The 21,797-nt window shown below is 44.1% G+C and overlaps 1 protein-coding gene across 6 annotated transcripts in view; it reads left to right on the plus strand.

Annotated features, from left to right (window-relative positions):
• Positions 1-2,979: 2,979 nt before the first annotated feature.
• SDK2 (sidekick cell adhesion molecule 2) overlaps positions 2,980-21,797 on the plus strand; it is a 375,646-nt gene continuing 356,828 nt past the window's right edge. For 5 of the 6 annotated variants that reach the window (XM_060764242.2, XM_060764244.2, XM_060764247.2 and 2 more), the window contains exon 1: positions 2,981-3,788. In XM_060764242.2, coding sequence (XP_060620225.2) covers positions 3,713-3,788 — 76 coding nt within the window. In that variant the 5' untranslated portion in view covers positions 2,981-3,712. Of the gene's footprint in view, positions 3,789-21,797 lie in introns of all 6 variants that reach the window. The other variant, XM_060764246.2, reaches the window with a different exon arrangement.

The raw sequence follows: 21,797 nt of genomic DNA on the forward strand, positions 1-21,797 counted from the left end.
TCAGATGGAATCTCCTCTCTTGTAGTTTGAAGCCACTGTTCCACGTCCTAGTCTCCAAGGAAGCAGAAAACAAGCTTGCTCTCTTCTCCCTGTGGCTTCCTCTCACATATTTATACATGGCTATCATATCTCCTCTCAGCCTTCTCTTCTTCAGGCTAAATATGCCCAGCTCCTTAAGCTGCTCCTCATAGGGCTTGTTCTCCAGACCCTTGATCATTTTAGTCGCCCTCCTCTGGACACATTCCACCTTGTCGATATCTCTCTTGAATTGTGGTGCCCAGAATTGGACACAATATTCCAGGTGTGGTCTAACCAAAGCAGAATAGAGGGGTAGCATTACTTTCCTGGACCTAGACACTATGCTCCTATTGATGCAGGCCAAAATCCCATCAGGTCCTCCGCATTTGTTATGATGAGATCAAGAATAGTCAACCCCCTTGTTGCCTCTTCTGTGCCTGTTTTGTCAACTGTTGGCAGAAGACTTCATCAAGTTCTTCCTCCTGGCTTGGACGTCTGTAGTGGACGCCTACAATGACCTCTTTTTGAGTCCCAGTTCCCTTGATTCTTATCCAGATGCTTTCAAGCTGGTTTCCCAGATTGCTCTCTTGCATCTCTTCTGCAGCATAACAGTTTTTGACATATACTCCACCTCCTCTCCCCTTTGTTCGATTTCTTTCATTGCTGACTGCTACTTCCTGATGGTTGTCAGATGGTGTAATACCGGCTAAGCAGTATAATTTCTCCACCGGTGTGGGGTGTAGACATCCTGTGATAATGTGGCATGTCTCATTATGACCAATATCCATGGTTTTAACATGGTGAGATGTGTTCCACACTGAGCATGCGTACTACTCAGCAGCAGAGTAGCAAAGCACAAGGACAGATGTCTTCATTGTGTCTGTGTTGTCTAATGATGCATCTCTAAAAAGGCAGCAATATGAAATGTTTGGAAAGCTCTGATGTAGTGGCATCCTAGAATCCTAGAATTGGAAGAGACCACAGGGGTCATCCAGTCCAATCCCCTGCCAGATACAGAGCAGTCCCGACAGATGGACATCCTTCCAAATATAGATGTAAGGGTCAGTCTCTCAGCCAAGAAAACCCAGTGACAGCATCACTGTAAGTTGAAAAAGTCACAAAACTATTTTTCAAAGCACCACCATATTCAATAACCTTTAGCTTAAATATTCCTTTTGAAAGCTGATTCCACATACTTTTGGCCATTTTTTTCTAGCTGAATACTGTTATTGAAGCTACCATAATTGTACTACCATTCCTCTATCCACCGCTCCTTTCCTTTAATTTTTTTAATATATTTTATTGAGATTTTTTCATAAATGAATAAAATAAATAGTTAAATGAGGGGGGAAAGTGATATAGGATAGAATGGTGTGGGGAAAGAGGGAGAAAGAAAAATAATAAAATAAAATAAAATAATAAAGGGGGGAAAAGGGAGGAAAATTTCAGCTTCCATTCTTCATTTTTGTGTTGTGTCTTCTCCTTCTCCTTCTCCTTCTAACCAGTATCCTGTCCCCTCTTCATCTATTTTCAGGACCTTTCTTTTAATTTGATAAGGTAAAGTTCCCCCCTGACATTAAGTCTAGTCGAATCTGACTCTGGAAGTTGGTGTTCATCTCTATTTCTACGTCAAAGAGCCAGCATTGTCCATAAATACCTCCAAGGTCATGTGGCTGGCATGACTGCATGGAGCGCCATTACCTTCCTGCCAGAGCAGTACCTCTGGACTTGGTTTGACCGAACTTGGTTCCCATGTAAGCCACCTGAAGTCCCTTCAGGGAGATGGTAGTGGGATACAAAAATAAAGTTATTATTATAGAATAATAACTTTATTTTTGTATCCCATCACCATCTCCCTGAAGAGACTTCAGGTGGCTTACATGGGGCCCAAGTCCAGACAAACAGAGTTAAAATATAACACAATAAAAATACATATTAAAAACATCATAAAACATACATCATCATACAACAACCAGTAGCTGAGGATAGTGGACATTTCAGAAATAAGGGGTGAGGCAAGGGCTTGTGCAATACAACTGCAAGGACAAGTCTGATAGAAAAGTGCAAGAGCCAGATGATAAGTAAGGGCTGACACATTTTCATTTTTTCGAACTGCTAGATTGGCATAAGCTGAGGCTAACAGCAAGAGCTCACCCTGCTCCTCAGATTTGAACCACAAACCTTTCGGCCAGCAAGTTCAGCTGCTCAGTGGTTTAACTCGCTGTGCCAGCAGGTTAGGAATTGTGGGAGCTGAAAGTCCAAAACACCTGGAGGGTCGAAGTTTGCCCATGCCTGTGCTATTGGATATGCTTCTCTCTTTTTTTCACAATAGAGTCTCGCTTATCCAACCTTCTGTATTATCCAACAGTCTGCCTCCTGCCCGGATCCACAGCTGTTTCAATGCATTACGATGTTTTGGAGCTACATTGGTAAATAAAGTAATTACTACATATGGTTCCTTTGTACTGAACTGCTTTTTCTGTAGATTTGTTTTAAAACATGTTTTGGTGCTTAATTTTGTAAAATCATAACGTAATTTGACGTTTAATAGGCCTTTTCTTAATCCCCAACATTTTCGCTGAGCCAATATTCTGCCAGCCCGTTGATGTTGGATAAGCGAGACTCTACCTTATTTGTGACTTCTCTGTATTACTAGCCAACGCTACGGTTAGAGTGGGAAGAGACGCCAAGGCCAGCCCCATTCTGTTTTGCAGGAAGGGCAACCCAAGCTCTCCCGACAGATGGGCATCTGACCTGTCTCTTCTGTAGTAAAGCTGCTGCTGCTGTTACTGCTGCTCCTTCCTCCCTCCCTCCCTCCTTCCCTTCCGCCAAGGGCGCGCGAGGCGCTTCCTGCGGCGCGGGCCACCAGGTGGCGCTGCGGGCCCCTCTCTTTCTCCGCCTCCTGGGCTCCGGTCTCGGGCTCACTCACTCCGCTGCCAGCCGAAGCACGGAGCGGGAGGGAGGGGAGGGGAAGGAGGAGGAGGAGGAGGCCGCGCGGACCGTGCCGCCGAGACAGAGGCAGGGAGAGACGAGCGCCTTCTCCGCAGCCGAAGAGAGCCTTCCCCGCGTCGCCCTTTTGGATTTGGGGGAAGAGCAACCACCCGCCCACGAAGGCTGCCGCCGGCTCTGAGCATGCCTCGCCGGCTGGGCTAAGACCCGGAGGAAGAGGAAAGGGAGGAAGAAGAAGGAGGAACGGGCAGGCAGGAGCGGACCCCGTCTTGCCCTCCCCAAAACTTTTCCCGAGGAAACAACTTCGCTCCGCCTGCGATGCGGGGGGTTCGTGGTGCTCCTTTTCCCCGCTTCTCCCGCGCCTCCACCCCCCTCCGGAGCCTCGGGTGAGGTTCCTCCCGACCGCCGCGCTCCCTCTCCTCGCCCTGTTGAGCCTCCGCAGCTCGCAGCACAAGCCCCGGCTGCTCCGAAGCCTCCCCCCTCCATCCCACCCGCGGATCTGCTCCGGAGGCGCCGAGCGAAGCCCTCCCTCCGGAGGATGAAGCGGCCGCTTCGGGGAGCAGCCGCCCTTGCCCGCCCCTCCTTGGACTGCTTCCCCTGAAAGCGGGGCCTTCCTTGAAGCGGACCCCGCTCTCCTCCTTGCTTCGGATCCTGGGAAGGACTCCCAGGAGGGGGATCTATCTGTCTTCTCTCCATCCATCCACTTCTCCGGCGAAGTTCTTCCTCTCCTCCCAGCCTGGAAGGAATGGGCAACTCCTGGGAGCTCGTGGGCTGGGCGCTCTTCCTGGCTCTGGTGGGCATCCTCGCCGCCTCGGCTCAAGGTACGGAAGGGGGTCCCGGGAAGAGGGGGGGCTCTCTTCAGGAGGTCGGGGTGGCAGTCTTCGCGGGTGGAAATCTTGGACGCCTTTGGAAAGGGGGAAACTCCTCGAACAGGAGCAGGGGAAGACGAGAGGGAGGAGGAGGGAATCCTCAACTTTCTTCTCCGGTTTCCCCGGGGTTGTCTTCGGGGATGTCTTCGCTAAGGCGTTTGGAAGGAGGGCACGGAGGCTGGGGATCCAGAATGAATGCACTTGGACAGCGCTTGAACCGCCACCTCTCGGTGCAAGGAGAACCTGGGAATTGGAGTTTGGGGAGGGCCCAACACTCTTGGGCAGGGCAAGGGAGGGAAGGCTGCAAAGCTACAGCTGCCAGCACCTCAGAGCGTGGAGAAGTAGCGGTTCAAAGGGTGTCACGACGAGTCCGGTGTAGACATCGCCCGGGAGAGAGAGCCCAGAGCCATAGGGAAGGAAAGAGGGAAGGAAGGGAGAAGGTTTTGGAGACTGAGGGCGGAGGGGGAAGCCGCCGACTGGGTGTGCTTTTGCCCCGGTTGTAGCGAGTTTTAGCCCAGAGGAGAGCTACGGCTGGAAAGGACAGGGCTCGAATCCCCGCTTGGTCCCCATTTGGGCAAGCCACACTCTCTCAGCCTCACAGGGAGGCAAGGGAAGACCCTTACTCTTCTGAACCAGGGTGGGTTTTGCCTCGGAGTCGACCGGAGTCGGGATGGGCTTCAAGACAGGCATCAAAAAGCCTTCTTTGGAGGCTTTTCAGCAGAGGCTGGATGGCCATCTGTCGGGGGTGCTTTGAAGGCGATTTTCCTGCATCTTGGCATGGGGTTGGACTGGATGGCCCACGGGGTTCTCTTATATAATGCTGTGTGGAAGGGCTCTGTGTGGAAGAACATCAAAGCAGAAAATCCCACAATATCTGCTTTGAAGTGAGTTATCCGAGTCCATACTCAGATAATGTGGGATTTCCTGCCTTGATATTCTGGGATATCGGGCTGTGTGGAAGGGCCCTCAGTGGTTCTATGAACAGTTCGGTATGAGAGGCTTGACTCCCGAGGAAAGGGACGGCGCCCAGCCCGAGGCGAAAGGGACCCCCACTGGCCCGAGCGAGGCTTTGTGGAGGGAGGGGCCGGCCTCCCAGGAGCGCCGCCTCCCTCCTTCCTTCCCTCCTTCCTTCCTTCCTTCCCTCCCTGCCTGGCGCGAGGGCTTTTGTGTGCCGCGCGCGTGTGCCACGCTGGTTCCCAGGAGACGGTGTCCTTCCCGGGCGTGCAGAAGCATGCAACACGGCCTCTGAATCGGAAGGCTTGGGGCAAGGCTGGGAAAGAGGCGCCTTCCAAGCCCCGCTCCTTTCCCTCCCTTCCTCTTTCCCGCGCAAAAAGCAGGCGCCTGAGGAGAAAGTCGCGCGGGGAAGGAAGAGGCTCAAAAGAAGGCACCGGGCGACACCTCCAGGCGCCCGCTCGCTCTTCCCAAAGGAAACAAGAAAGCAGGCCCCCACCTAGCCCGCCACGGAATGGCCTTTGAAACGGCAATCTGTGGTCAGCGTAGACCGCAATGTGTTGCAATATAGTGGCAGTGTAGATGAGCCCTTCTCTCCCGACCTCGCTCCTCTGGCGGGAAGAGGCGCCTTTGCAACAGGTGCCCAGGCGCTTCCAAGGAAGCGGACCCAAGGAAAGCCCCCGCCCTAGCCTCAGAATCACGCTCATTCTCCCTCCCACAGAGACACATCCTCGCTCCGTTTATTTCCATCTTGTCAGTCTCTCACGCACATAGAGTTGGAAGCGACCTCGTGGGCCATCCAGTCCAACCCCTTGCCAAGAAGCTGGGCGATTGCCTTCAAAGCACCCCTGACCGGTGGCAGGCATACTCTATTAATCGCTGTCAGTCTTTCACACACAACACACTCTCTCCATCTTTTGCTGTCTCTCACTCTCTCAAACTCTCTTTCTTGGTCCCAGTCTCTCTCTCTTTTGCAGTGTTTATTTATTTAGTTACCACATTTATATGCCACCCTTCTCACCTAGAAGGGGACTCAGAGCAGCTTACAAGATATATACACATGCAATATATTATATTATTAGCATAGCACAATATCAGTGTTGTATATTACTATATTGTACTATACCATACAGGGACAAATATACTTTCTCAGTCTCTTTCTCTCATGTCTGTCTCTCACAGGTACGCACATACTAGCTCAAACTCTTTCTCTCTTTTTCTGTTTCTCTCACACACATACATCCTCTATCTCAGACATGGGCAAACTTCAGCCTTCCAGGTATTTTGGAGTTCAACTCCCACAATTCCTGGCCTCAGGCCCCTTCCTTTTCCCCCTCAGGAAGAAAAGGAAAGGGCCTGAGTCCAGGAATTGTGGGAGTTGAACTCCAAAACACCTGGAAGACTGAAGTTCGCCCATGCCTGCTCTATCTCGAATTCTTTCTCCCTTCCCCAGTCTCTCTCACACTAATACACTCTCAAAACTCTCTTTTGTTTTGTATCTCTCTCACACACTTACTCAAATAATCCATTTATTTGTCTGTCACCTACACGCATACTTTATCCATCTTTTTCTGTCTCTGTCATGCACTCACATGCTCTCTTAATGTCTCACTCTCACACACAAATACATAGCCTCCTTTGAAGCGCCAAAGGACATTGTTCTCCCTCACAGCCTCCTTTGAAACGCCTGCCTCCATTGGCTGGAGCGGGGAATGGCTGAAGAGCTCCAGGATTTCAGGGGAGGGGAGAGGAAAAGGGAGGGAGGCGGCATACCATGACCTCCCTACCCTCCACTCTCGGAAAGCGGTAACAGGTTGACTTGAGAGTCCCTTATCCAAAATGCTTGGCATCAAACGTGTTTGGGATTCTCTCCCCCCCCCCCCCCGGGGGAGGGGATTTCGGAATTCCTGTATTGAAATATACATGCATTATCTTGGAGATGAGACCCAAGTCTCAACCGAAAATTTATTTATGTTTCATCTGCGTCTTACATGCAGAGCCCAGAGGTCATTTGATACAATAGTTTAATCATTTTGTGCATGAAGCAAAGTTTGTGTGCATTGAACCACCATAGGAAAGGCATGTTGTCACTATTCCAGCCACCCACGTGGAGGGAGTGCAATCCATCCTTCTCACATTCCCAGGGCAGATTGGAGCAGAGATCCCTCTTGTCCTCAGGGCTGACTTTTCATGCTCCATCTTTCAAAAGCACCTCAGGGTTTTAGTAGGAGCACCCGGTGGTGCAATGGGTTAAACCCTTGTGCCAGCAGTACTGCTGGACTGAAAGGTTCGCTGGTTCGAATCGATAGAGCGGGGTGAGCTTCCATCTGTCAGCTTCAGCTTTCCATGCGGGGACATGAGAGAAGCCTCCTACAGGATGGTAACACATCTGGGTGTCCCCTGGGCAACGTCCTTGCAGGCGGCAAATTCTCTTACACTAGAAGCGACTTGCAGTTTCTCAATTTGCTCCTGACACAAAAAAGGGTTTCAGTAGCCCCAATGTGAAAATACAAAGTGCTCCCAAATCACATATTGTCCACATCAGTGGCTGAGATAATAATAACTTTGCTTTCCGATGGTTCAAAGAATACTAACTTGGTTTCACACGCAAAATGATTAAAAAGATTGTTTAAACCTCAGGCTGTGTGTATAAGGTCTATATGATACACAAATATTATGGTTAGACTCAGGCCTGTAGCGAGGGGGTGGTTTTAGGGGTTCAACCCCCCCCCCCCGAAATGTTTCAGATATTTTTAAAAAACCTGGTTTACTCATGAATTTTAACTGGTTAACCAAATCCCCATGCTAAGTCTATGAGATGTAAAAAATTAAGAGTCCCTCCAGAACTGTAAGCACTATCTCAAGCAAATATTGACAATTTATTCACACTGTCATTACTTGCAGCAATAGCCGATGTAGTGAAGCAACCAAGTTGGGTGTGTGTGTGTTGAATGCTCTCATTAAGGAGGCCAGACTTGGTGGAGGTGGTTGACAGGGGTGGAGCTGCAGGCTATGGAAGGTTGCTCTGCCCCCTGCTGTGCTCTTGGCTTCAGTGTGAGCTAGGAGGCAGGTTTCAACCCCACCCCACCGAAATTTTCAACCCTCCCCGAAATTTTCAACCACCCCCCCCTGAAATTTTCAACCCCCCCCCCCCCCCCGCCGAAATTGTCAACCCTCCCTGAATTTTTTTTCTGGCTACGGTCCTGGTTAGACTTGAGTCCCATCTTCATGATCTCTCATGATGTATATTCAATATTACAAAATCCAGTATCCAAAACACTATCGGCACCAACCATATTGAGTAAGTGATGCTCAACCTGGTGATTTTAAAAAAATGGCTGACCAGAAATAAGAAAGGAGGCAATCTAGTTCACAAATGTCCTGTGGGGATGAGAGAAAAAAATGGGGGAGGGGCATGGAAAGTGTCCCAAGTTACAATTTCTTATTATTGGCTGTGCAATTCAGTTGTGGTACCTTTCATTAAGCTGATTTGTTCCTATGACTGATCCCTGGCATTTGTATTTCTTTTCCCTCCTTCTGTTTCTTCTTCTACCTTGTCTCGGGGTCATTAAAAGTTTCAACACTTTTCTTCTGAAGACTGAACCAATATTTGCTTAGTTATCCAAACAGCCACTTTAAATGACAGTAGCAGGTTCTTTTTTCTTTTTACGATGTGCATATTTATCACCCAGGCACTTTTCACTGGTTTATAGTACAGAACTACTGGCTGGCTGAGCCCACAAAGGCTTACAATGGCAGTTCTTGGGTGGGCGAGGGGACTGCAAGTGTTAGCAGAGAAAGCATGGGATTTGAAAAATGAAGGGCAGACAGAGGAAGGGACATGGAGGCAGTTTCATTTTCTCTCAAGGTTGCCAGCTGTGTGATAGCAAAGCCCAGTTCACAATTCAGAAGTTTGCAAAGCCATAGAGTTTAGTAAGAGGTAATGCAAAGGGTATCAGCCATTTAGGCTGTGCTTCCACTTGAGCAAACCACTGTGGATAAGGGCAAAGTGGCAGCAGAACTCTGAATTCATCTAATGGGATGGTGGCATTTGAAAGTCAATTGCAAATCAATCACCTCTGCATAGCTTGAAGGCAACACCTCTGCATTTATTCCCTTGAAACACTGTGTTTTGATGTTTCGACTCTGAGATTCACTATCTTTATAATGAACTGGAATATTTCCTCTAGCTAAACTCCTTTTGAGAGCTTTGTGGGTTAGGTTGTTGCTCGAATCTGAAGATTTCCTCTCTTCCGCTGCATGTAATACTCTCCCATCTGTTCTCCTCGCATACACAGACTTGGTGGGACCTAGCTATGTAAAACATAGTAATGTGAGTCAAATGAAGAGTTTGCCATTGAAAAAAAGGTCATTGGAAAGTACCCTTTCGTGACAGCCCATGGTCAGCAAGTGCCACAAGCCAGTGCAGGACCCTGCGATAAGCTAATTGCCTCCGGAATGCTTATGTGCTGCGCAGACTATTTTCAGCCACTTCTATTATCTGAACAAGTTACATAAATAGACTCCCTCTTTAGGCAGAGCGCATTGATTTGGTTGCTCTGGCCAATGTCAGCTCCAGGAAACTCTACACTGTGTGAAAAGGCCAGAGGAGGGATTTGTTACAAAGAGAAGGAAAGGATAGGTGGGTGGAAGGCTTTATTTTTATAGTAGACATCCACTGGATCAAAAGGTTTTGGTTTCTCTTGAGCTTTCATTTGCAGACCTCACAGTACCCTTGTGATTGCTCTCTGTGCAATAACAATTCTACATGATTATTACTAAACTTTTTGCTAAACTCTGCTTAAGGACATGTTGTGCATTCATGGGGAGAATTTCTAAGTGCCTTGTGTGTGTGTTTTCCCATTTCCTCCTATATTCCTTGCATACTGCAAATTTTGTGGGAGTGAAAGTCAGCTTTCCAAATGCTATGGTGAAATCGGTAGAACTATCCAAATGCCACTACCATTTGGAAGGTTTAGGGCACTTTCTGAAAATGTGAACTAATGCAAGCATTAAAAGGAAATTTAATAGCTATGATATTTCTATGTATGGCGACTCTGAAAACCTACAGGATGACTTATTACATGGCAACAAAGCTGCCAGCATTTGCAAAAACACACCCAAACACTGGTCCTTCTTTGGACTTTCATCTTTTTTTCTCAAAATTTATGTGATAAAAAATAGCACAGGAGCCATTGATTTTGACTAATTAGCAAGTCTACACATTACATACAGATTCATTTTCAAAGGGATCTTGTAGCTGGCTATGGTAAAACTCTAAATTATGGGAAATGACAGCAGAGACTACAGTGGACTAGCTGGATAACCAGCTGCTTTTAGATACTCCCCATGCTTCCCAAGCACCGCCCCAAATCCAGCAGATTATCATTATGGTCTATCTACCATTGTCCAGTTACTCATGGGGCAAGACTGGTTTTGCGAACACATGGTTTGTCAACAGACTATCCCAGTTTTACTGCTAGGTATATCTGAGAAAGATCTCTTTAAAGCCACTGTTGGCATTGATGGGCTGGATGTATCAATGGTCTGGCATTTGACAGGGTAATTTCCTATATACTGCAAACCATTCATTATTGTTCTTCTTTAGAACAAATGTTACAAAGCTATTCTTTAAAAAATTGTATAGCAATATTTTTGTTTGCCTCATTTCCACAAATAATAGCCTGACAAGGTATGTACAATTGCCCATCCACAGCTTGAAAATATTCCAAAAATATATACGGGATCATGCCACTGCATATAAAGAAACTTGAGTGATGAGATTTTTGTGTCCATGTGTGTGTGTGTGTGTGGGTGTGGGTGTGGGTGTGTGTGTGTGTGTGTGGGGGGGTGTCTTATAATTAAATCCCAGTGGATGCCAATTACTTTGTGCAAGCATTTAGGATATAGACCAGCCACCTACCCACACACACATACACATGATTGTGAATTTAAAAGATATAAGTCTTTGGGAGGTTCCTTTTTGTCATATTCAAGTATCACAATAAACTATGATAACTGCTATAATTACAAAACTGTGGTTTAATAAACTCTGTCTTCATGCTTCCCTCTGAAAACGAGTTCAAAACTACTTTTTAATAGCCATTGCCCTTTGTGATATGAAAACCTGGAAAACTCTGGTTAGTTTAACTGACAGCGCTTCCAGACAGCACCAAATCATGGGTTTTAATCAGGGGCAAAAAAAACCCCAAAACCCTGGGACTTTAGAAGAGGTCTACATACAGACCTGTTGGTCCCGGGATTTCTGCCTCCATTGTCCATATTTGCTGCTTTGTCCTAGGATTTTGCTGCCCCCAAGATGGCTGCCATGGGACGTCTGCTAAATATTCGAAGGTTTTTTAAAAAAACTTATGGTGTGAATATGCAAATATGCAAATCATTGTATAAGTTCTATTCCTGGGTTATAGAGGTGGCGTAGCCATCTGTGCAGACAAGTTTGGCTGTGCACTTGTGCCTGGGAACTGCAGGGTGCTGTTCCTGGGTTATACATGTCTGTTCCTGGTTGCTTTTATCATAAAAATTTAGGGAATTTCATTATATGGCAAACTTTTGTTTGTGTGTCACAAACTTTGTTAAATATGTAGAGGATGAAGTTTCTTTTGCCAGGATAATGTTTTCACCCACTAGTCAACTGTTGCCCTGTTTTTAAGATACAACCAATCAGTTACCAACATATATAACCCAGGAACAAGCCAACATTAAAAAATCCTATATTTTCTGAGTACTTCTGGTTTCTCATGGTGTCCAAATGCACAAGTCAGTCTGTGTAACCTGAATCTCTTACGGGATTAAGCATCCTTATGTTCAAAGTTTACTTTAGATACACCCCAATCCTATGCACAGAAAGAAAAGAATACAATCAAATCTATTAGATTTTACTCACTGTTAAGTTTTCACAGGATTGCAACCTAATTTATGCATTCCACCTTTACTGTGGCACAGACTTTTGATCCCCTGGGTTGAAACATGAGAATCATTCTGTAGTTCCTTCTGAATGAATCTATCAAACTTGTAGTTATGTTAGAAGTTAACAGCTTTAGCCATCTACCTTTCGGGAATTGGAAAGCTCACCTATACATCTTATGCTTGGAATTACATAAACCCAGTTAGGAACTTCCTTCCACATGAAAATAACCTAGAAGTTCCCTTTAGCTATCAAAAACATCACATGAGAATAAGGAGTGCTGTTTTGGGGGGCAGGAAGAAGATTTGAGGATGAATATAAGGAGAGATTTAATGGGTGTATCTGAGGATAATTTTGGACCAGTGCATACATAGAGTACATCTACACTGTTAAATTAATGCAGTTTGACACCACTTTAAGCTCTTCTAGATTGGCCAATTGAATGTTTGTCACTTTTGTTTTTATGTAAGACGCCCCGAGTCCCTCTAAGGAAAGAGGGCAAATTAGAAATAAAGTGTGCAAAGATAGGTCAACTGAAGATTGAGTCCTCGTGGTGTTCTTGGTATTGCTGGGTTTTGTCAATCATAGCCTCTGCATCCACCACTCACTCCATTAATATTTTTTGGAAGGGAGGGACTGTTCATAGCAAAATCTTGGACTGGTACTAGGACTCTTTTAGAGCCCCCCCCCCCCCCTCATTTTTAAATAGGATGTGGTTTACAATGAGGGTCCAATAGTTTAAAGGGGGAATCTCTCTGATTTTTAAAGATTTTTTTTACACTGTAATTTTATAATGCCAAGTTGCTATTTCATTGATACACTGTAGCACTTGAAGAATACTTTTTTGGCCTGAATGTTTTGGAATGAAAAGGAAACCCACTTGTGGGCAAAAATAAAATTTAACTTGTACTGGGAATGGGCAGAAGACAGTCTGGGAAAAGAGAAACCTCATTTGGATATTTTATGAAAAAATGCAAACATTACAGGAACAAATACACAGCCTGCTTTGTGGAAACTAAATTTTCAAAAATAATAATCCGGTACCCAGTATTTGTTCATACTTTCCCCTGCAAGAGGCTTGTAAAGCCTCTCAAAGTTTTGTGTTAATAGCAAGTGTTTGAAATATAGTTCAACCTACTTATCTGCAGGAATTGTGCTCCTGAACTTACCATAGAATCAGAAAACTATAGATAATCATGAACCCTATTGAAATGAACACATTCCGACTGAAGTTATCCTAGTCACACTGGATGACATAGAAAAACCTAGAGAGTCATCCTTCCTAGGAATTTCTTAGATCCTGCAGTTCAGCTCTGAGTTAACCTCTACCAAAAGCATGCCATAGAATTGCCTGGAAGACCTAAAAAATTCATAGAGAGGGTCAGGTACAGGTAGGTAAAACCACGGCTACCATGGTTGTGGAGGCCATACTTTACAGTCACTTTTAATGACTTGGATACTGCTAAAGCTAGGACAGCTTTTGACTACAAGTGTCACTGATACAGTGTGAGAGAAGGTCTTTCTTTAAAGTGGTAGGTAGGGAAAATATGAGAAGAACAATAGAGATATTTGCCCCAGATTGCAAAGCAAATCAGGGGAAATATGGGAGTATAGTTCAGCAGTGGGAGCTAGAAGGCATGTTTTCACAACTGAACCATGTTGCTTTTTAGAACAAGGGGTAGCAAAAGCTCTAGATATCCATGACCTATATATTCCTGCATCCGAATTGTTGTGTTTCAAGCTGTGTTGCCGCACTGTCCCTTAGGATCTGACCTTTATTTCTGGGTGAAGAAGAGCATCCCACGTGTGGGAAGACTGCACATTCAAGCTGTTTTTGTGGCAGTGAGGGAGCCTATGGCTTTCCCCCTAGGGTTTATAATACCCAGGGCATATACCACAATCTTCTCTCTCAGCTCAGAATTTATAGCCATTGTTTCCAGCCGCTGACAAAGCCAAAGCCTTCACAGTGCCCCTGGCTCTTAATGCTGCCTCTTCTTTGCACCTAGGCTATAATTTCTCAGTAATTAAGTCCAGAACATAACAGATAAACTTGCAGTATATTATCCAGAAGGGGCCTTGTGTCAGAAACTGTGCCGGTCTCTTTGATTGATTCACTTGCGCTTGCTGAGTCCTTCTTCTCCTTGTCTCTGAATTTCTGTCTCCTGGGCTTCCTAGCGTTGTGCTTGCTCTCAGGCATCAGAAGCTATTACGCCTGTGTTCTTACCTTTTTGGGGTTGATTTTTCAAGCTTCCACCTCTCTCATCTTGTTTTTAAAGACTGCAAAGTTTCTTTCACTGAAATATGTGTGTGTTGGCCAATAGATGAATTGGCATAAGGTGTTTAATTTGATTTTTTCATAGAATGGTGAATGAATAATTGTGCGTTGTTACTATAATGTTTTACGTTACCTTCCTTACCTCTATAATATAACAAAATATGTGAAAAACTCTCAAGGATAGCTCCTGCTTAAAGTTCTCTGCTGTAATTATCACAATTTTCCTATTATGTTCTTGCATTTCAGACCTTTATTAGGGATTATGCAAGAGACATAGATACTGCCAACCCATGCCTCCCATTGTATTTCCCCTAGTACCTCTAGTAAAGCACATTTCACAATACCATCATATTCAGTATTTTCCTGCCTCTCTCCAATTCATTGGTTATTACTTACATTAGTGCTTCTTTTATGGCAGTGCTATTCAAAGCAGTGGTCCTTGATAGTGGCCCACGAGCCATTGGCTGTTAATCCAAGGACAATTTCCAAGAAAAAAAGAAACACTTGTAGATAATTGGCGCAAACATATTGCTGATCCCTAGCATATTAAAAAAATGCTAGTTGCTCACATCAAACCGGCTGAGAAGCACAGCTTTAGGGACCAAATTTATTCATACCATTTTGGCAGACAACAATCGGAGGCAATTTACAGGGAACCAATTGAATTATCTCTTACCTTCATTGGCTTGTTGTGTTGATATACAATAAGAAGTTACTCTGAGGACAAAGGAATTGGTGAAAGTATTCTGTGCTAGTATTTTTAGACTGACTTGTAAAGTGAAAGTTGACATCAGGAAGTAAAGGGTAGATGTGAGTTAGTGACAGTTTTTGAGTTTCTCATAATATCATTTCTACATTATTTTTTCCAAATTAGGAGTGAAATGTACCATCTTTCAAACAGTACCTGCTTCTTTTACAAACATCAGAGCTTACACACCAGAATTTCTTCTTATTGTAGGGATTACTATGGTTCTGACTGGTTCAGTAGTGCAAATCCTACATACTTATCCATTTATGGATGAGGAACTATGCATGTCAATTGGTGTTTGATGTGTAATTCTACTTGCAAGAGGCTAGAAAATCAATTATGGTATTGTTGAATTGGAGTGGGGAGACAGAGATTTACCCTTAGCCGGACAGCGGGCTTCTCTCTTGAACAGGCAGTTTGATCTGTAAGCGGGAGTCAGAATTAGGTAATGAATACCCAGACAGTTCGTAGCAACTGAATCTGAATTTATTTTAGAGTAACTAAGTTTTCAGCCTTATGAAATGCCAGTGAACAACATATTTTTATGTGATCAAGAGAGACTGAAAAGTGAAGAGCCACTTTTGATTGTAGCAAAGAAAAACCAGGTAGGCCCTTCCTTGAAGAGAACAATTAAACAGTAGTTTACTCTTCTGTAAACTTTGAACATCCTATTTTACTGAACAGTTTTTCTCCAGAACTGTTTTTGTGGCATCACTCCAACTGTTTCACTGAATTCGCTCATTCTTCAAAGTAAGCCTGTTGGTGGCCAAGCACTTTGTAATGCTCCTGTCTCCATACACATGTTCTGGTGTTGTGTCTTTGATTCATTTTCCTCTAGGAAGAACAGCTTGGGTGTCAATGTTGCACAATTCTTTTAAAGGTAAAAAAAAGTTCAATAAGAATGAAAATTGAGTTCTGTTTCACATAGATACAGTTTTCAGCAATCAGTGGAAGCTTCTCATTGAGTGTATAGGTGCCCCCATTGGCACAACGGCTTAAACCCTTGTGCTGGCAGAACCAAAGACTGACAGGTCAGAGGTTCAAATCCAGGGAGAACATAGATGAGCTCCCTCTATCAGCTCCAGCTCCTCATGCGGGGACATGAGAGAAGCCTCTCACAAGGATGGTAAAACATCAAAAACATCCAGGTGTCCCCTGGGCAACATCGTTGCAGACAACCAATTATCTCACACCAGAAGAGACTTGCAGTTTCTTAAATTGCTCCTAACACAAAGAAAATTGAGTGTAGACCTAGAGGTGTGAAAGGGAGCAGACAGAAAACGTTGATGAATAGGCTTAGACTGCTACTGAACTGATACTTAACTGTTCCCCTGCAAAAATTCTTATTATTCTGTGACACAATACAGTATAAATGTTTCAAGCCTGTAGCTATGAGAAATCATTCCATATATATTTGATTTGAGGCCTTCTCTTTCTTTAAGCTTCTTTTTTTAATCAAGCTAATGAAATGTCTAAAGTATAAATCTCTGACTGAGATGAGTTCAGGCCATCTTTTGAACTGCCCACACTGTCCATCTGATCATATCATTGCCTTCACAATTGAACCACAGGAATATGGTGCCTCAGTTTAAATATTGCAGTATGAGATAATATAAAAGATAGCATGATCCAATCTGTGTTGATTTTTGACTGTATATTTGAGAGTTCAAGTAGGAGATGTTGTTATGGCGGTTAAATGACTAGACATTAGAAGTCACAGTTTGTGTAGTCATAAATTTAATTACACTGAAAAATGTAGTGCATTACTGATACTTCAAAAGCATAAGGTTTCCTTTTGTCTCCTCTTCCCTTGTGATGTTAGTGATACGTAAATGCCAACTCTAGTAAATACCACATCATCCCCCTTTCTACTTTGTCTGTTTTGTATTAGCAGGTTCCAGTTGGAGGAGCTCTTTTCAGAGGCCTCCATTTTGAAACTGAGGGGGGTACAATACCTTGGCATCTTCTTACAAAGATCTGAGCCGACATCCATCTTTTGTTGCATGATCGACTCAGGCAGCTAAAGAAAGGCTGATCGATAAGAGGTTTAGAAGCAAAGAGGTGGAGTGAGAACAAGAGAATAAAAGAAAGAGAAACAAAAATACTGAAAAGAGGGGGAGAGTACTCATGCTCTAATGCCTTTTACGGAAACAAAAAAAAGTTGCTATCATCTTGTCATGGAGACTGTTTCCTCCGTGGGAAAGGGACATCCTTCCTGCATAACCTCTCAGGCACACACAAACCCTCTCAAATAGGAATAACTTTTTGTTACTTTAAGGTTAAAGTACCCTCAGACAAAAAGAGCACAAGTTTGAGTAAGTAGCTTCAGGAGAAAAGTCTTGGCAGGATTCTGGCAAGTATTTTGGCTACAAGTGGTTACAGGATGAGAATAGATAGATCCAGGCAGATTGGATCTTTCAGAGACTCAAGAAACAGGAAAAAATGGCAAACCAATAGCAATCTGCAATGAAAAAAAGGGTGCTTCACTTCAACTACTCCAGTTCTCTATTTCCCTGGCCACCTTGCCTAGTGGACCTTGTTCTCAGCTCCCTCCAAGTGTCTCTGGGTTCCCTACTCTCTTGGATGACCTCCCCACTCCAAACACAAAGAAAAGCCTCCATTCAGCTGTCATATTTTCCCCACCACTTTTCACTCCCCTGGAACTCAAATCTAAAGAAGACATTTGTGTTGTGTAGTTTCATTCTTCCTGCTCCTTCCCCACAGTTCTACTCAATGTTCTTCTTTGGTCTCCTTCACACACCTACTGCTGGGGCTTTAACTGAGCACAGCATTTGATGATCTGCTCTTCCTGAGGGCAGCAAGCTGGAAATGTGCAAGTGAATCTTACCCTTCTACACTCTTGTAGCTGTTTATAATAACAACTAAAATGCCCATCTGGGAAAGAGCAGTGAAATGTTAATTACTTTAGAGCTCCACCACACTATTATTAATTACCTGCAGCAAAAAATAACTTATTGATTAGGGCCAATTGCTAATTATCCACAATGGAATGTAGTGTTTATCAGGAAAGTAATATGTCACAAAGCTGATGGCACCTCAGCATGGAATTAGGCCTCACTTGGAATACCTCAATGGCAAACACACACTTTTACTCTCCTTCCCATGTCATATCTCAATACAGATTAAGTTTTAAACTTTTTGTGGCATGGAAGTGAAAGCATCTCATTGTCCCTGGCAGTCCCCTAGGTGTGATGTTTCTCCATTACAGTTTGTGGCAAGGAAACTGCGGAGATGTTGATCCCTTGGCAGGCAGACTTACAAGCAACTAAGAAAAGTTTAGTCTCAGCTTCATTAAGATCTTGACAGATGAGCAAAGTAGGCTAGCTCTGAACAAATATGAGAGAGAATGTGATGGACTGAATCTATTGCATACTTATACTAATCTCTTTTACATCACACTACTGCTTATCTGTGTACCCATAGAAGATTGTAAGATGGCTCCATCCTTAGAACAAAAGAGTTGGAAGGGACTTCAAAGATAATCAAGTACAAACTCCTGGCATGTAAAAATGGGCAATGAAAGCACTCGTGAAATGTGGCCCTCCAGACTTTAAAGATAAATCCACGATCCACCAAAGCAATCTGTTTCAGGACCTCATTACAAAGGGCTATGGATTCTCCATGCATTGTGGCAAATCCATAGGATTTCAATGGGGGTGTGGAGAATCTGTTATTCCATGCCCCCCATCACCTGGCTTACGTGGACTCCCATCTCATGGGTGAAAGCGTCGCCACACGGCTTCCCCCATTTTCCAAAGCAGTGCTTTGCAACCTTTGGGCCTCCAGGTATTTTGGACTTCAGCTCCCACAGTTTCTAACAGCTGGTAAGCAGGCTGGGATTTCTAGGAGTTGAAGTCCAAAACACATGGATGTCCAAAGGTTGGAAACCACTGCTCCAAAGGCAACACAGGAAGCTCATCTGATGAGGTTGTTACTATGAAACAGCTCTTGCTGTCAGGAAAAAAAGAAGGCTGTATTTGGGGTAGATAGACACCATCAAGGAAGACAATCAAGGAAGACAATTTGTAAGACTTTAGCTGGGCTGTTGAGAAAAAGGATGATTTAGAAGTGTGGATGCTGAACATTGTTGAAGCAGACTACATCACATTAATGACAGATCTTCTCTTCTTTGGATTTGAAACAAACCAAATAATAGTATGGTGTAAATTACCCTGTGCAGGGAAGGAAGAGCCCCATATAAGGAAAGAGCTCTTTATATTGGTTTAATCCTAGGAGCAGCCTTTGTCATGTTGGGAAAATCACTTCCTTTTTCAAGGCATGTGGCCTTGAAGTGACCTTCATGCAGAAGAAAGAGGCTTTCTCCCACAGATGTGTCTTCTCTGGTGATGTTTTGTCACTAATAATGTCCCATTTCAGAATGGTTGCCATAGAACTCTGAATGATACAAATGACTCAAGCAAAACAATAAGTGACTGAGCCTCCTGCCTTGGAGGAAAATCTAATTTGTTTGGAAGGTTTGAATTTAAAAAAATGCTTTGCAGCATTTTCCATAACAAGAGTTATAGAACATCCATCCATGGTGAGGAAGGGAAAAACAAGGACAGAGGTTGTTCTTTTAGATGGAAGAACTTAGAGCCAGCCAATGAAAGCAGTAGTTTCAGGATAGTGTGAAGAATGTGTTTATTTACGCAATTCACAATTTGCTTGTGAAATTCGGCTATACATGTTAATGGTTGCTGGTAAGACCATGGTGATTTTGTCCCATAAACTCTTTTCCTGTGGGGAAGAGTGGCTAAGGAGGCATACTGGTGGTAAAAGCAGATACTGCCTTTGTTTTATAGGAGTGCCACACTTCCTAGAGAGCAATACCATTGCTTATGTTTTGGCTTTTAGAAAAATAAAGCTTGGATAGGGTAGTGGTACAAAATAAGCAAGGCTCACATGTGCCTTATCAGCTGCATGTTCTCCACTCCAGGATAAGACTGTGGGAGTTCATTGGTCTAATTGAGGGCCAACAGGGTCTAGTAATGTTTGTATTGGGCTAGGACTCTGGGAGACCAACATCAGAATCCTGGCTGTACCATGGAAATCCATTGAGTATTATCAGACAAGCTCCACACTCTCAACCATACAGGAAAGCATTTCGAATTTCTGAATAAATGTTGCCAAGAAAGCACTAAGATACACATTTGAGTTGACCTGAAGGCACATAAGAACAAGCAGCAAATTGGTTTATGTTAACTAAGGCCCCTTCCACACAGCTGTATACAATCCACATTGAACTGGATTATCTGGCAGTGTGGACTCGGATAATCCAGTTCAAATCAGATATTGTAGATTATCTGCCTTGATATTATGGATTATATGGCTGTGTGGAAGGGCCCATACTGTCTTGAGCATGGAGGTATCACTAGATATCCTAGGACCCTTCCACACAGCCAGAATGTCAAAGCAGATAATCCACAATATCTGCTTTGAACTGGATTATCTGCGTCCACACTGCCATATAATCCAATTCGATGTGGATTTTATACAGCTGTGTGGAAAGGGGCCTGTGTCTTTAATATCAGTTACTAGAGAACTTGGAACTGAAGGACATCGAAGTCCCAGGCTTTTGTGGGCAGCATTTGGGTTCTTTTTTTTGTCAGTGTATGGCCTGCTTCTCAAAAGAAGTGCCTCTATTTCCTGCTTTTGTTCTTCCCACAATTGCTAGGCTGAAAACTGCTTTGCTTCTTACTTAAGGTTGGTTTGGTGCATTAGTTACTGGCTGTATGTGGAGTAGCAGAGGAAAGAAAGTGGCTTGTGGGTGAGCAAGTTGCAAAGGAGGGGTGGCTGGGAAGGAGGAGATTAAAATTTGATGCTTCTTAGGAAGCCATTAGTGGCCTAGTGCGGCCCTGAAATTTTGATGATACGATAATCGTAAAGGAAGGAAATATTATTTGCTGTAATGTAGGCTCTTAATGACTCTGCCAGGGAGCTGAGACCCGGCACAGCGGCTGGCCTCAGGGGCCACTCATGTATGTGGTAATGTACAACAATTGTCTGTGTAACCTTGAGAAGCAGCTTTGGGACCAATGCACTCTGATCTCTTTCCGTGTATTGGTTTGTGTTCTCTCGGCAGCCACAGCAAGCATTAAACTTTTCCTTGGCTTCTAGCCACTGAAGGCAGCAGCTCAGAGGCAGTGCTGGACAAACAAGCTTCCTTTGTTGTTAACCAAGCCCTATTATTAGCCTTCAGCTCCAGAAAGGTAGATTGAAGTTCACAGGAGACCACGAGCTTGACCACCTGGGTAGAGCTGCAACTGTATTCTCTAACTAGTAGCTATATTTTTTTTAGTTCTCTGCTGGGAGGGGCTCTGCTTCCAGCTTTTGGTGTATTCTGATAGGGTAAGTTGATTTTAGCTTTGAAGATTTCTTTTTCATGGGAAGATGAAGACAGACGACACTGGAAACTCTTTGAAGAACTGAAGTGGCAGTTGAAAGGGGTGGGGGAAAGCAGTCCTTGCTTTGCCTTCATTATTACAGGACTCCACCAGAAGAACTTTGTCCTTTTTTAGAAGTTGTGATGACACACACCAAGCCACTCACTTCTTGCCTCTTTGAAAAGTATTACTCATTGCAGGCTCCAGCAATCTCCTGATGGGGTTGGACCCACCTTGTCAGAACTACTTTTTCTCTTCCTTCTCCCCTTCCTTTTCTTTGCTCCTAGTTTAATCACCCCTAGTAATAAAATGCAATAGACAAGGGTGAGGTTGATTAATAAGGTGGGGGATGAGTCCAGAGAAATGTCATTTGGTAATATTTCTGGGGTCTCCTCATAGTTATTAATTTCTGCATTGCTGTATTTCTCACCACCTTCACTATGATTTACATGCAACAGAAAATATATTATCTCTAGGTATTTGAAGGCCCCCCCAGCATGAGAGAATCATTGAATTGTGATGGAGGACCTACAAATTCCTAGAAAAATGTTCCCTCAGATTTATCAAAAGGATATGCAATTTTGTGTTTGTGTTTCATGCTTGTGTTGGCTCTTCCATTAAACCAGCGGTATTCAACCTGGGGTCCCAAGATGTTTTT

The sequence above is a fragment of the Anolis sagrei genome, chromosome 2 (genome assembly GCF_037176765.1).
Source record: "Anolis sagrei isolate rAnoSag1 chromosome 2, rAnoSag1.mat, whole genome shotgun sequence".
Taxonomy (NCBI): domain Eukaryota; kingdom Metazoa; phylum Chordata; class Lepidosauria; order Squamata; family Dactyloidae; genus Anolis; species Anolis sagrei.